At 45.6% G+C, this 15,665-nt stretch overlaps 2 protein-coding genes across 2 annotated transcripts; both read right to left on the bottom strand.

The window, feature by feature from the left end:
- Window positions 1-6,209: 6,209 nt before the first annotated feature.
- Window positions 6,210-7,542, bottom strand: LOC123161011 (heavy metal-associated isoprenylated plant protein 28). The gene is made up of 3 exons (XM_044578861.1): window positions 7,479-7,542; window positions 6,915-6,987; window positions 6,210-6,670 (listed from the first exon to the last, which is right to left on the bottom strand). Exons 1-3 carry the CDS (start codon window positions 7,482-7,484, stop codon window positions 6,483-6,485), a joined length of 267 nt encoding a protein of 88 aa, XP_044434796.1. The 5' UTR covers window positions 7,485-7,542; the 3' UTR covers window positions 6,210-6,482.
- Window positions 7,543-8,471: 929 nt separating this feature from the next.
- LOC123159236 (uncharacterized) lies at window positions 8,472-13,613 on the bottom strand. The gene is made up of 2 exons (XM_044577062.1): window positions 12,943-13,613; window positions 8,472-9,139 (listed from the first exon to the last, which is right to left on the bottom strand). The coding sequence occupies exons 1-2, from the start codon at window positions 13,365-13,367 to the stop codon at window positions 8,812-8,814; spliced, it is 753 nt and encodes a 250-aa protein (XP_044432997.1). The 5' UTR covers window positions 13,368-13,613; the 3' UTR covers window positions 8,472-8,811.
- Window positions 13,614-15,665: the final 2,052 nt, after the last annotated feature.

The following is a 15,665-nucleotide window of genomic DNA, read 5'->3' on the forward strand; positions in this document are numbered from 1 at the left end:
CCCGCCTTGAGCGTTGCAAAAATCGGCAGTTCCGCCAATTTTTGTTATTATCATACACGCATATTCTTATTGGACCATCCGCAATCTTGGGAACTCCCGCCCCGCATCAATTCCTTTACCAAAATTTTAGTAGTCGTCGTAGTCCAACCGTCGCCCACACTCCTCCAGCACCGACCTTATAATAAAATTTGCAGTAGCCAAGGCATTTGAAACGTCACCCTCCCTCGTCCACCACCATCTCCACCCACCATTACTAAAACTTTCAGTAGCCGTGGCGTATCCTCAAACACTACAACCCCCCCCCCCCACTCCACCACAGTCCCCCACTCGCCCCCTCCCCCCTAGAACCCTAGCTCGCGGTCGTCGCCGGCGCCGCCGCCAACCCATGCCGGTCTACCCATTCCTCTTAGATTAGATAATAAAGTTCAGGTTACCCGGCGATTCCCATACCGTCGCCCCACTCCCTTGAGTTTTTAGATGAGGCCTATGGTGTCCCTTCCCGCTAGATCCACATCCCCTGCTCTAGAATGTCGTAGCCTAAGCTCGGCCACGTATCCTAGGGAGCCCGACGAGCGTTGGGCCAAGAAGTGGTTTATCATGGCCTCTCCGACGGACATTGGCGAGGTGGTCACTGTTCGCCCCGACCTGTCGATCCAAGAGCAACACGTCACCGTGGAAGCCGGCAAAGACGTTGACTACGTTGCCATGTCGAAGGCTTCATGTCAGAATGCTTGCGTATTGCTGTATCTCGGGAAAGCTGACTACGACATCAAGCTCGTCGACAACAACAGCTTCACGGGGGCCATGTCACTGGTTACATGATCCATCCCCAACCCCTCTGGTTCAACTGTCGTCGATCTCTTCGACGGCCCTGCCGCTGATCTCCTCCGCAAAGAGGTCAAGGATTTGCGATCCTTATACGCCATCGAGCCCATTTTGTCATTTCTGAAGGACACATTCTACGACGGCGGCTTGGAATCCTCAATTCCCAAGTCAGGTCTCGTCGACCATGACCACGACCATGAGGAGGGCATCCACAAAGGTTCTTCCACAAGGGTTTGTGCTCTTCCAGCTGGAAGGATCCCGTCCATGAAATGTGAGGCAACATCCTATCAGCAAATCTTACCTTTTCTATCTTGCCAACCCGTACCATTTGTTGTTGTAGCATTTGTCGTCCGGTGCTATAACTGTGTTGTGTTTAATTGTTTCAGTTATGCAAAAATGTATTGTTCAATAGGGTTATGTGATGTTTAAGTATGAATTGTCCACTTCAGTTTCATCAATGGCTATATTTGGTTGTTTATAGTGAGTAGATGCCTTGTTTATCTGTGTTAGGTTGTTAGGTTGGTTGCAGTGAGCATTTTTCCAGTTATCGAGCCGATGCCTTGTTTATATGTATTTTTTCTTAGTTTGGTTGCAGTGAGCGTTTGTCCAGTTATCAAGCAGATGCCTTGTTTATCTGTATTTGGTTGTTAGGTTGCTTTTTTTAGCATTTGTCTAGTTTTCAAGCAGATGCCTTGTTTATCTGTATTTGCTTGTTAGGTTGGTTGCAGTGAGCATTTGTCCAGTTTTCAAGCATATACCATGTTTATATTTATTTGCTTGTTAGGTTGGTTCCAGTGAGACTCTGTCTAGTTTTGAATGGCTATATTTGGTTGTTATACTGATCATTTATGCCTTGTTCATTTCAGTCATTCACAATGTGTTGTTCATTATGTGCAAGTCGGAACTGTGCTGCTCGACTGCATCAATACTAGTTTGAACCGCTATATTTGGTTCCAGTTATGCCTGGTGTAGTTAATACATGCCCTTTATTCAGTTTTACACATTTATCCAATGATGTTTAAGCATTACCTACGTTCTATTCATTTTCAACAATACTAGTTTGAATTGCAATATTTGATGGTTGTTAAGCCTACTGTCGGTAACATTGCCTTCCATTTTATATATGCTTTAATAGCATACTGAAACCAACACATTCAAGCTATCATTTGGAGATGATATTGTTTACCTTTGATATATTTGTTCGATGTTAAGGTTGCCGTACTTATCATGCCTTTCCACTACTTATGCAGGACAACAATGAGAGGGGCCACCATTTTCCGCCGAGGTTAGCTTCATCCCTCGGCTTGTACTCCCCCGTCATTCCATAATGTAGTGCATATAGATCCAGGCCTGGACACTTGTTAGGTTCTAATATTGACTTGTTGCTTGTAGGTACATATGCCCTTGGCAAGGATCCATGCATCGACCCTTTTTGCGTATGGGGCAACGAGATATTCATGAACACGCATCAAGTGAGGAAACTGATAAGGATTATTAGCAAAAAGATACGAATGGCGGCAAGCAAATTATTTGTTTATGCTCTATCCAACACAATAGTGAGCTGTAGGATGGTAATTACAAACTCTGTAGCCTTCTCTTTTTACTGCCCATAATGAGTTGTTAGACAAAAATGTCTGAATCTTTTTCGTTCGCAGTGGTTCCTGAAGTAGTTCACTCAATATTACCTCACAAAGTACATGATTGGTGGACACGCAATGAAGGTTAAAGTATTTCATCCAGACTACAATGAGCATCGAGAAGTCGTAATGAAGACAGTGAAGGATGGATGGGCAACCATCACAAGAGGCTGGCCTAGAGTCGTGCGCGCATACGCGTGGAGGATGGCACAATATGGGCATTCCGCTTCAGCTTCTCCAGCAACCATAATGTCTTTCGCCTCTCTCTTCACAATCTTTAGTACAACTGCGGTTCATCATTCTTTACTTGGTGCTTCTGTCGTTCTTCAGTATATGTACCTGTGCATCGAATTATGCATTCGTGGTTGAACCTATATATGTAATAAACCTGGTTGGATATGAAATAAGTGATTGCCTACTTACAAATTCAAAAAGGTGATTTTTAAATTAGGGATTAACTAGGGATTAATTAGGGATTACACTGCGCATGGTTTGCAAAAGCGAAACGTCTCCGATGGACGTGGAGATCAGACACGTTTCTAGGATCCACTACGTGTGCGATCAATCTCCACCGCACACACGATCAGTCAAGAAAAATTGTGTGCGATCAATCTCCACTGCACACACTATTAGCCAAGAAAAAATGTGTGCAATTAACAACAGCATCGCACACAGTTCTTTTTATTAAATGTTTGCGATAGTCACCTTATCACACACGCTTCAAAATTATTGACTGTTTGTGATGTTGTGCGCATCGCAAACGTTTGGTACTTCTTGGATTAACTGTGTGGGATATACATACTAACGGAAACGTATTCCTTGGATGGACTGTATGGAATATACATACGAATGGAAACGTTTAGCGGGGGCTGACTGTGTGGGATGTACTTACGACCGAAAACGATTTCGCATGTATAATTGTATTTTTTTAGCAGTACTGTACATATAACTGTATTTGCTTGCTCGCCGGTCGCACAGGACCTCATTTTGCCGAGCGTGTGTGCCAGGAGGGCATATCCCCGACGGTTTCTGGGCTGTGTGGGAAGGACCCCCCTGTTGCCCACACTCACTTGGCGACGGTTCCAAATTACATCGCGGAAAGGGGTTTAAAACCGTTTGTATAGCACCGACGCGTACCAGTGGCCCCTTCGTCACCAACTACTCCAATTGGGATCATGAGATGGAGGAGCGCTCCCAGTCGCTGGCCCCCTCGGGCGGATGGGTAAGATACGGCAGCACGACCTCAGGTGGATCGCCTTTCCAGGAAGAGGAAGGGACAGATGCCATAGCTCTCCCATGAAAGTGCCGACGCCGGCAAACCAGAAGGGATTAGCGAGACCCGCGACAATGGAAAAGAAGGGTGAGGCGAACCCCAATATGGATGCGTGACCGTTATATTTAAGGAGGCTGGAACAAAAACCGTGCCCGAGATGATAACCGCGTGACCAGTGGGCCGACCTGGTAGGCTATGTTCAGCCCAATCATCCAAAAATAACACAACGACATCACCAACGCAATGAAGGACATGACTTCCCAGCGGGGAGTTTAGGAGGCCGGAGGCACGAGAAGAAGAGCCCGACAGAGATCTCTGAGCCCAGATGCTCGCAACCTCCACCACGCTCGGGGGCTCCTGGCGGGGTCCTATACCTGGGGTGCCTAACATAAAGGAGCCCGACCTCGACTTTGACTAGGGCCCACCAGGCCCAGAGAGCATCAATGAACCCTAAGATGGGGAGGGTGGACTAACGTATGCCCCAAGACAAGCGGCGGCGGCCAGATCGTTCTGGTATCTTCTCCATGTAAACCCTAGACCTCTCTTGTCTATATAAAGGGAGGTCTAAGGCCCTCATTAGGGATCCAATGTAGAAAAAAAACTCTTGGTAGACATATCATACACTATTGTAATCATGTGCACGAGGTATTCCCTCACCATGAATACCAAAACAAAGCAGGACATAGGGTATTACTCTTCGGAGGCCCGAAACTGGGTAAACTGTGTGTGAAGACTCCGTTCCGGTACTTTCGGTCTCGTCATGAACCCTACCGAGGGATCTAACGGGAAATCACTCTGTCAAAGACCCTACCGAGGGCTCTTCAAAGCGTATCAGAGGTGTTTCTTTACCCTCCCGTCAGTCAGGTCGTACCTCCAAATAGGGGTACGCACTCCACAGCTCTCCCCCGCTGATCGAGAACTACGTACCTTGGGTTCACAACTTCACACTTAAAATTCCATGGGAGGCTGTGGAGCACAATCAGAGGGCATACCGCGCGGCTCAACCGGACGGTGGCCCAACTACATCCTGGTTATTCTCAAGGCACTGTCATAGGCCCACCAGGAATGGCTTCAACAAAAGCATCAAGTTGTTTGACCATGGCTACTTGCTACAACCTCTTCAAAGGATCTACCATTCGAATGCATTAGGCACAGCAGCGGTGATGTAGCACGCAGTACTGATGAACCTTGCGATAGACAAGGAACAGCTGGTAAACAGCACAGAGGCGCAGACATGCGACAGGGCAAAGCAAGGACTATAAACCCAACTACAGATGCCATGTATAAACCCTCCCTCTTATATATTTTTCAAAGTTTTTTTGACGAGTTCGACATGTAGTTGGGTTGCTCGGCTCATGTGCTTATCCCTTACGTTTCCGCATTGTCCGGCTAAGGGTGTAAAGGGAGAACCACTGCGATTGCGCTTCCAGCTCGAATGGTCAAAGTGCCTCAATGGAGAAAGGCAAAAATTGACTGTCATGATAGACGCAAACTGGTCAGCGATCCGATGACTGTGTCAAATTACAAATCGATAGAGGTTATCGGTGTTAAACGATGGGCTGTTGTCAAATGAGCCGAAGTGATTAGTGGTTTAACCTCGACATGGCCGACCACTTCAACATCCGGGGCTAGTTACTCGCCCCCACAGTCAAGCTCCTATGACTAAGTGAATGTTGTAAAACCGAAAATAGTTCGATTGCCTGGTTTATGCTAACATATACTGCCTCTGGGCACCGAGACGTCGGCTACGGGTTCAAATGTTGTAGAAACGCCCCTTGTATTATATACAAGGGGGCGGAAGCCGCCGACTGGCCACTTTTAGTATTTAAACGATCGCACGAGAGTCAAAATAAACAAAACGGATGATAAAGCCAAACATGTCAAAATAAGCTTGTCTATGTACATAATTCAAACTTCAGCATTATTAAGTACCATCTAGAAAAAATCTCCCTCCGCCACCTCTCCCATGCCTCAATCCGCGACGCCGGCGAAGACATCACAGCCTGCCTCACCTTCACCGCACGACACCCCGATGTTGGGTCCGGTGGAGCTCCTCTCCGCTACCCGCCCGCCATAGGAACGACGCAGCCGCTGGCGCATGGCAGCCTCATCACAATGGTGGTTTGCTTGGGGGTGGGCACTGGGTGTGAGGAGATAAATGTATAAACGAGATGGAAGTGTTCACAATCGCCCCTTGCTTTTCCAAACGAAAAAAATCGATGACATGGTTGGTCTCACCTGCACTAAGATTCGTGTTTGGATCCAATGGTCCAGGGTACGTTCGATCCCGATCACTAAAAGTCCGATGTCAGATTTTTAGTGATTTCATAAAAAAATCAGGTAACCCCACAAAAAAAATCATTTGAGTAACGGATTTGGATAATCTCTTTTCTACTTTTCTTTCCTGTGATTGGTTGTTTGGATCAAGCAACCACACCGATCTCTCAACATGGTAACACAGGAATCTTGCATCATGCATCTTTGCCACCAAACTTAATCCCATGCCTTGAGGACATTTTTTTTAGGACATTTTACACATATGCCTGGTTGACCACCCTCAAAGTAGAAAAAAAAATGTGACGTATATACACGTGAGAGGAAAAAGAAATCATCCGAAGCAGAAATAAAGGAAAAACAGAAAGAAGAGACACCAAGCAAGCTCCCAGATTCGATCCGGTTTATGTATGGTCGTTCAACGTCGCCGACATCACCATGTAACTGGCATGCATCTCGCCGGATGAGATGGATCAGAAGAAGCCGTAGTTGTTGAAGGCGAAGCTCCCGGCGGCGTAAGCGCTGAGCAGCTCGTTCCGCGGCGACCAGAGCTCCACCCTGAGCCCCACCCTCCTGAGCGCCTTGAGGATCTTGTTCCGGTTCGCATACCCGGTCACCACCACTTTCTGGATGCTCCCCTCCACCTCCACCCTCTCCACCCCTGCACACATACACCAATCCATCAACAATTTGTGAGATAGAGGAAGAGTCGTATTGCTTCTCTGGTCATTGCACACACAACCATGCCGATCATTCAACCATAGCTAGCTACAGTGAGAAAGGCATCCATGCATGACTAGCTTTGTTAAAAGGAGAAAGGATCGACGCATCATCAGGTTGTTCAGATCTCTCCATGGATGGATGATGGGTGCAATGAAATGACTTTAGTTTAGGAGAGTTTTTACCTTTCACTTTGGACAGGCATTTCCGTACCCTCTTCTCATGCAGCGCCACCATCTCCACTTTCAGCTCGGTGCTCTGCGTGCATGGGGGAAATCAGGGAATGAGCGCTGGTTACGCATGCATGCACATGCACTCGATCATCATGAGAAAAGTACATGAAAAATATACAGTGGACAATGTTTTTTTTTTACTAATTGTCCTCTTAGTTTCTGTTTGCATGAATATGTTCTGAGGGAGAAGTAGTAATGAACCTGCCCACCTATGTCTATGATGTTTTCAGGGCAGTGTAGGGTCATATGAGTCATATTGAACTTGCAGTCACTTGCATATGATTGCTATAGATATAATGTTGTCAAATGCTCCAATGAGAATTGCAGATATGTTAAAAGGGTACATGTAGGATGGAGCACATTCATCTTGAAAAACGCGTATTCATCATCGATGCATCTCATAGAGAGAAATTAGAAACTAATGCAACCTCCCTGAATTACAACCTCTAAATGAACAACAACCAAAAGAGGCACATTTAGATTGCCTTGAGAGTGCGATTAATTAGCAAGACATACCTCCATGGAGGAACCGACGATCGATCTTGCGTACACCACTTTCGAGACGATGGGAAGAAGAGGAAGAAGAAGGGACCAAGATGAGGCCGACGGTGCAGGGCTCTTATAGCAGAAGCAGCAGGTGAACAAGTTTGGTAAAAGCAAAAAGAGCCACCGGCAGGATGTGATGAAGGGAAAAGGTTAAAGAGGGGTGCCCAAGAGATTCCCTGGTGTTTTGAAGCTATTAGCTACAAGACCTAGCTAAGCTGCTTTACTAAAGGGGGCTTAGGTCTACATGGAGAAGAGCGCGACCGGTGGTCGATCGTACCGATCGAGGCCTAGCTAGGCGTCTCACTAACTGCTGCCAGACAGTTTAGTAATCTCCGAGCTCAACTCTCAATGTTGATTTCAGCCTTGATCAGTTGCATCAAGGAGGTGCAAAAATATGTGCATGGCTCTTTCGGCGTTCAATGTCACCATGTGCTAGCTACAGTCACGTACAGACCGATCTGGTTCAAGGAAGAACCACTGGTCGTGGAGGATCTTGGCCTGGTGATGACATGGACGCCATTGACGAGTCCAAGCTAAGCTTGCTTTTGAGGTGTCCCCTGGCTAGCTGGACCTGGAATACAGTTTGGAATGTCTGGAGATCTGCAGGACGGACCTAATGGTTACAAAAAGAGCAAAAGCGCAAAAGGTAAAAGAAGCCATGGGATGGAAAATTAAAGAGGAGCCGTGTGAGATCGACAGCAAATGGACCACGGTGCAAGTTTGGTATTTCTTGCCTTGGCCTCGCCGGCATGATAAGCTACTAGCAGAGATCATGGGCTCTGAAATCATCACATCATCTTCATTTTGTTCTACATGTTGAACGGTAGTCAATTGTTTGCTTTCAATTGATTCCAATCTAACAATGCAAAGCCACTTCAGAGAAAAGGCTAATGATATGCAATCCAACAAAAAGCTGCCCCATCAGCAGAGTAATTATACCTGTTAACAAAATGATCAGAGATAAACACAGAAGAATTTGATAGATAGCATATAACTGTAAATGTCTAAACCACTAGGTTTTTTCTTATTTTCTTCCTGATCACAAATCCAGCTACAGACATTTCTATAAACCTTATTGTGCTGAAAAAACTTATTGCCTTATGATGCAGGCATACAGCAGATCACACAAAACATGGAGAAAAACGAATCAATAGGCACAACACAACAGCCACCACCATATATAATCCACAGGTCTCAAGCCTCGCTAACAAGCCACTAGCTGGCTACTTCTCCCCATCTACTTTTCAGAACGGATATCTTCATCTCCATCGATAATAACGGAAATCCTCGAGACCAATCTCGCCTAGACCCACATGTTTCTGCAGGATCTGGGGGAGAGGTCCTTGAGCCGGACGACATCCTTGTGGCCTGGGCAGCCCTTGCAGGTCTCCTCGTCGAAGTTGCCACCATGGATCTTGCTATGCCGAAGGTAGCCGAACTCGCTGCAAACACTGCCAGGAATGACGTGGTACCCGACATCCTCGACGGGGGTGTGCTCACTACAGACGGCGGCGAAGGTGGCTTCGTCAAGGGTGCCATCCCGGTAGACGATGATACCATCCTGGTCGTTCCTCATAGCCCGAAAGACCTTGTCGAACACCCTGTCCTGCTTCGTCGTCACCGGCATGCATCTGAGGGGACAATAAATGAAATAATCAGACTTAGTTATTCTTCTATTCAGGTTAGCTTCCATGAAAGGAACACATGGGGAAAAGGAAATACTGATCACCATAGAACAACTCAGGTGATCATCACATATATCCAACGTTTGTGCCATGTCATCAGATTTGAAAGGAAAATAACAGGAATGTGTGTCATGCTAATTCAAAATCATGTCGATCTAGATATTTATAGTCTTCTTTACTGGAAGGTGATAATTTACAACTGGGATGTACCCAGGCCTGGATATACCATTGACATGGCGGGCTGGTGGTAGCTACGAGTTGCACTCGAGCTCACCTGCTTCTGCCTCGAAATAATATTTTTGTGAACTTAAGCAAAAAAAAAAACCAACATACAAGTGCACATGCAGGAATACTAAGTGCACAAAAACATTTATTATAGCAAAAAAAAAATGTTCATCTGCGTTATGTACTTAAATATAGAGTTGGTATATTAGCTCTGTATTCCTTGTGTTTTTGTGCATATATAAATCACATATACATATCTTCTAAAATTTGCAAAAACAAAACTTGAAAGCTTTTCAATATCTTCATCATTTTGGCATTTGCAAACAATCAATTTGCTTTTTTCGTTTGAGAAGGGGGGGGGGGGGGGGGGGGGGAGGGCTTGGGTGCACAAAATCTATACATGTATAAGTGACACCATCAATCATCCAACCTCTATGGGTGGCTGTGGAATGAGATGCCTTTCTTGACATGAAAAGTTAGAAGATCATACATAAAAGGATAATAAGAAAGGAGGTAAGAGCAAGGTTTTTTTATACCGATTTTTTTTCGGCCGGAAATTTTGGATTTTTCAATCCGAAATTTTCAATTCAAAAACATTTAACGTCAAAATATATAACTTTTAACCAATCGAGAACGTGAAGTACTTTCTGGTGAACTGGTCAGCTCGCTTACTTACCTATCGAAGGTCATGCGTTCGATCACTTCCTAACGCACCGCGACCGATTTTTTTAGGAAGCTTGAATAAGGCAAAAAAAAGTTCAAATTGCAAAAAAGGGTAATCGAACCTGAGACATAAGAATGATAGGTGGCGCTTCCTACCACTTGGACAAGTGCTTTGGTTATGACTATCTTGGTATACGAAGCCATTTGACATTACTTAGTCTTTTAAATTAAAAAATTAAAACTTTTTGGACGGTATCAATTTTTTTCGGAGGTCACCTAGGTTTTTGGTTTCCGGCCAGTTTCCATTTTTGCAGAACGGAATAAAAACACTGGGTAAGAGACAAAAATGGGCAACTGTTGATCTAGGAGTACTTTGGATTTATATTCTATTTCAAATGGAGTATGTCTCGATTTTGACAAAAGCTGAATATCATATACGTTCATATACGGGTAGAATTAAAAAGGTACCCAACATAACTAAAAAACAATGGCGCTCCGTTGATCTTATATTTAGTTGCTATGGGATAATTTCATTTCCAGTATTTAATAATAGAGTCCTTATCAGTTTGAAAACAAAATGATACCTAGTATATTAATTTCATATTCTTAAGAATCTTCTAATTTGCACCATAGTAGGCACCAACATGGTCGACAATAAGTCTCATAACCTGGAATGATCAAATACGACCCAAAACTAACGTACAAAGCATAAAAACAAGAAACTTCAGAGAAATTTACTCATATTGTCTTGTCTAATCATCAGTCATTGTGCAAATAAATATGATGTCTAAATATTTGCCCATTGTCTTGAAATACTTAAGTAGTTTCCTTTTTGCTACTAGTGTCTTGAATCAGCAGAATTATTTAATAAGACGGGTGTCCCTTGAGTTGAGCATTATAGGGTTAAAATCTTAATGAAAACTCAATTAACTCATGTGCACGAACAAGGACCAGGACCATATGGACTCAATACTGAAATAAATTCAGTGAGGTGATTGTTGGGGCAGTAGTTGATCCTCTCGCTTTGATACATTGATCAAATTGGTACGATGTTTATTCCAAAAAAATTCATTAAATTTATCTATTTATTCAAATATAATCAACTTACTGGCATTATATCAAATATGTTAATACAACCAACTTACTTAATTTGTATTATATATGTAATTGTTTCCTTTATCGACATTTCATCGAGATCATTTCCCCACATATTGTACTACTGAATACTACCCAGTTGACCCATAAATCTTCTGCTATTCGCAACATTATGTCCGACAAAGGTTTAAATTATGATTTGTTCAATAAGCCATGACGAGTTTCCGTAGAACTGGGTGTCAGCGGCCGGCTGCGCGCCCAGCCACCACCCACATTTGAGCCTTGTGCTCCGCAGGACGTGTGTCTGGTTGTTTCTTAATAAATTATTGTATGGGCTAGTCCCTGTTGGTCCCTTTTTTATGGTTAGTTTAATACATGACATTTCCAAAAAAAAGTACGCCCTCCGTAAAGAAATATAAGAGCGTTTAGATCACTAAAGTAGTGATATAAATGCTCTTATATTTGTTTACAGAGGGAGTACAATGATACTCAAAATAATGAAATATGATAAGTGCCACTTAGGAGCTAGTTTTTTTTTAAATACATATAGAATTATTTCTTCTTGTTTTAGGGCCTTTTTGAATCCTGCCCGCATCGGCTGTACCAAAATGGGGTGCGCTAATATTTTGGCAAGGGAATCAGAGGCTTCCGTCTCGCTAGTGAGTGGGCGTGAAATCAGAACTGCCCCTTGGTTCCTACAAATCAGAACTACCACCCAAACAGCCCCTTAGTTCCCACAATTTTGCCTCTTTGATACTTTATCCGTTGAGATATCAAAGTTGGCCTACCAATTTAGTTGTTGGATCATATAGTATGCTTTTTACTTGGAGCAAGGGCAATCAGATGGAATTAAGAATTTGATATAGTTAAGTGTCATGTCCAAGCTAAGACATGCTATTGCCATCAGGCAGTTGGCCACAATGTGCCAATGTGGCGACCCTCAACGTCATCTTGGGCGCCCTGAACTGGATCAACAGTAACCACGTCGTGCAAGCTCGAAAAACGCAGCCGCCGTCTTCGCCTGCCCTCATAGGGACTCTTCTGGAAACCCCCTATCGGCAACCGACAAAGGGAACGGTAGACTTTGCAGGGGCTATAGCTTTGGCACAGTCTTGGAAACTCAAGCATATAGGTCACTAATGGATGAGAAGGTCAGAGCACTGCAATCCACCGGACGCTGTGGCGTTAGTGATGTCAAGCAGTTTGGCAGGGCTCTAAGACCCTACTCTGTTTGCAACCGGAAGATCACGTAAGGTATTTGTCAACCTCTAGATGAAAGCCCAAGCGATTAATCTGGAACCTTGTAAATAAATACAGCCGGCGTATACGGTAGTGTTTGACCGTGCAAGACAGTTACTCTGCATCCTTTGCTTACGGAATAAGCTTAGATTCACCGGTAACTCCTCCGGGACAAGGGTGTGCGTTTCAACATGAGGCCCAGACCCAGAGCGGTGTGCGCCTTTTGAAGTTTTTCAGAAAACCCAGACGACGGTGTCCGTAATCATTTTCAGAGAGTGAGGATGGCCTGGCACTTGCAGTGAGTGGGTCAATGGAACCGAACAAACACTGGGGTAGGGGTAGGCCGGCGCAGGAGCAGAGGACTGGCCATGCCGCTGCCGCTGCCGCTGACAAATTTTCATGGGTTTTTGGCCTCGCCCTCGCGTAATGCCCGTACATATTTTGCAAGCCCTCCCTGTTCGGGTTTCCTATTCTGGTGCGAATATTATAAGCGGAAAAGAAAAAGGGGGCAAGGGATACTCACGAACCTGACGTGGAAGAGGTTGGGCACACGGGCGGCGCCGAGGTAGACCTCGACGGCCCCGAGGAAGGCCTGGTACGTGCGGATGTGCAGCGCGTCCGCGCGCGGGTACGGCAGCCGCGGCCGCGGGCCCAGCCAACCCACCACCGCATTACCGCCGCCGCCGCCGCCGCCGCAGCCCAGGAAGGTGTACTCCCTCCAGCGAACCTGCTGCTGATCCTGGGGTGGCTCCGGCGGGGGCGGCAGCGGCAGCGCCACGAAGCCGGCAGCGGCGAGGATGGGCTCCAGGTCGTCGTGGGTCGTTATGGGGCGGAACGTGGCCGTGTGCCACAGGGACAGCTTCTTGGCCGCCTCCTGCACCGTCAGCCTTATGTCCCTGCTCCTGCCGCCCCCGCCGGCCCCCGCGCCTGGAGCACCCGCCGACGACGCCATGGACCGACGGAGGAGGAGGGGTTTATCGAGGGGACAAGGGGGGAGAGGCGGGGACGGCTCTTGGCGTTGTTTATGCGGGAGAGACAGACAGAGAGAGATTGTTGGTGCGTTGTTTGAATCAAAAGACGGGGAAGATTTCCGGAGAGGAAAGAAAGAAAATAAAGGGAAGGAAGGAGGGAGCAGGAGGAGGTGGACGAGACGAGAGGGGTCTGAGGCAGCCCGCGTTGGGATTCTCTCTCGCCCGCTCGGCGTCGCAATATATTTCTCGGGCCGTGATAAACGCTCCACGCACCTGCGTTCGGTGCGATGCGAGCGGTTTCCAAACCCCTGGCTGGCGATGACGCGTGGGCCCCGCAGGGGCTTTGCTTGCGTGCCGGGGCCAAATCCGCGCGTGTTTTGTGAAGGCTCGTGAACTGCTTCCTTTTCGGTAGAAGAATGTGGAGTAGTCAAAATGGAAACGGAAAAATGTTAATGCTGCCCAGAAATAGAAGTACAGCCCGAGTCCAGTGGATGGTGCTCCACATGCTCGTCCGTCTGCCTGTCATGCATCTGTGTTTTTTGTTCTTTTTAGACACTACTGCCAGGGAGTAGAAGAGAAATGACAAAGTTTTCGGCTGGGTAGAAACGCATGTCCAGTTAGGATCCACTGTCTTCATAAGTGCTTGCCTATACGGGATATCGTACACCGCCTGTGATTATCTGGAGCTAGCAACGCACATAAATAGATATGTTTTACACACGGATGTATTAGGGATGGAAATTTTTGGTTGCATGCTTGGTTCAGGTCTGGTGATGTTCTCGCCGACCGCTCGATTGTCATTTTTATCTTTTGGCTTGCGTGTATGTGAATTTTCTTATAGCTTTGTATCGTTTCGGCCGTTTGGACTTTATATATAAAGCTGACAAAGCATGTTTCAAGACGCACGAGTTTGTTAGTGCTTATAGAAAAGGAAGTCAATAAACTGTGCCAACATCTTGCACTCAATGACAAGTGATCTGACGCTCATTCAAGCCAACGGCGCCACCACAGAATGTTCCTTCAAAAATCACTCCCAGAAAATGTTTTAGGAATTGTCATGTTACAACAAATTGATTTGCCGTGCTATAACAAAGAGATTTGTCATGCTAAAAATAAATAGTTGACATATGTTGTACTAGAAAGAATTTTCATTAGACATTAGGGGTATCTAGGGTTTACAAATGACCGGTTGTGATCTTAGAGATAAGCATGCCGGTTAAAAAGCGCTTGCAGTGTACGCCAAGCCTTCAGGAGATCTTCATCTTGATTCCGCAGAGGGCCGGGGCTAATATGGCCATGTCATTAATCTTCAGTGGGTCCTCAACCTGGACCAGTACCGACGGGCCGACATGGCAAGTACCCCCTAATCCAGGACACCAACAACTGGTATTACAGTCGCTCTGTCACACTTGATGTCTACCATGATCTGAATTCTCTCCGCGCCTAATCACTCCATTGCAGGAAAATACTTCTACTTTCAGTTTTGTTTATGTTCTTTACTTTCAAGTTACTATTGTTCTCATTATCACAAACCTATCACATTCATCATTCTGGTTTGTTTGCTTCTTGGGACGCTAACATCATGTGCAGAATCACAAGTAGTTACTTCACATAAGAAATGTGATAATTTATGTGTGACAGAAACGTTATTCATAAATACTCTCCTCCGTTCTTCATTGGGACGACTACTATTTGGGATACTTACACGTAAGTGCTACAACACCTTGTTTGGCTTGCAGGCTATCATGTCACCGCGAGGGCCGGCTCTTCTACCAATTGCAACGCCCCAACCATAGCCACCGGTTCGTGGTCGTTATGTCTGGCGGGATCCATACTAGCCCCACAAACCAACACTAGTCTTTCCTGCACACTTTAGCCTCACTCGTGCGCACCCAGGATAAACTTCTTCGTCTGTCACTCATCATCAAATCTCTCCAAGTGACAAATCGCTCCAAGCCAAGAACACTTAACTTTGGCGTTCTTCGCATATGCAATCCCAGAAAAAAGGAGTTCCTTGTTGATATGAGTAGTCTATTATTCATATTATGCAAGGATTTCACATGTACTCTTTTCCCGTTTCCGTATTTTGGTAAGTAACTCTTTAGTCACAATACCTTGGCAAGCCATGTTGGACACCGTAATACTGAGTGGGCCCAGAGTGTATCTCTCCATCGCTCGAGGGGCACATTTGAGTATCCATATTCTATTGCCTTCATCTGGATTTGTAAGGCATCCTTATACTATTGAAAGACTGTGTCGATTAATTCGGATCATAGGGA

Source organism: Triticum aestivum, chromosome 7B (genome assembly GCF_018294505.1).
Source record: "Triticum aestivum cultivar Chinese Spring chromosome 7B, IWGSC CS RefSeq v2.1, whole genome shotgun sequence".
In the NCBI taxonomy this organism is placed as follows: Eukaryota; Viridiplantae; Streptophyta; class Magnoliopsida; order Poales; family Poaceae; genus Triticum; species Triticum aestivum.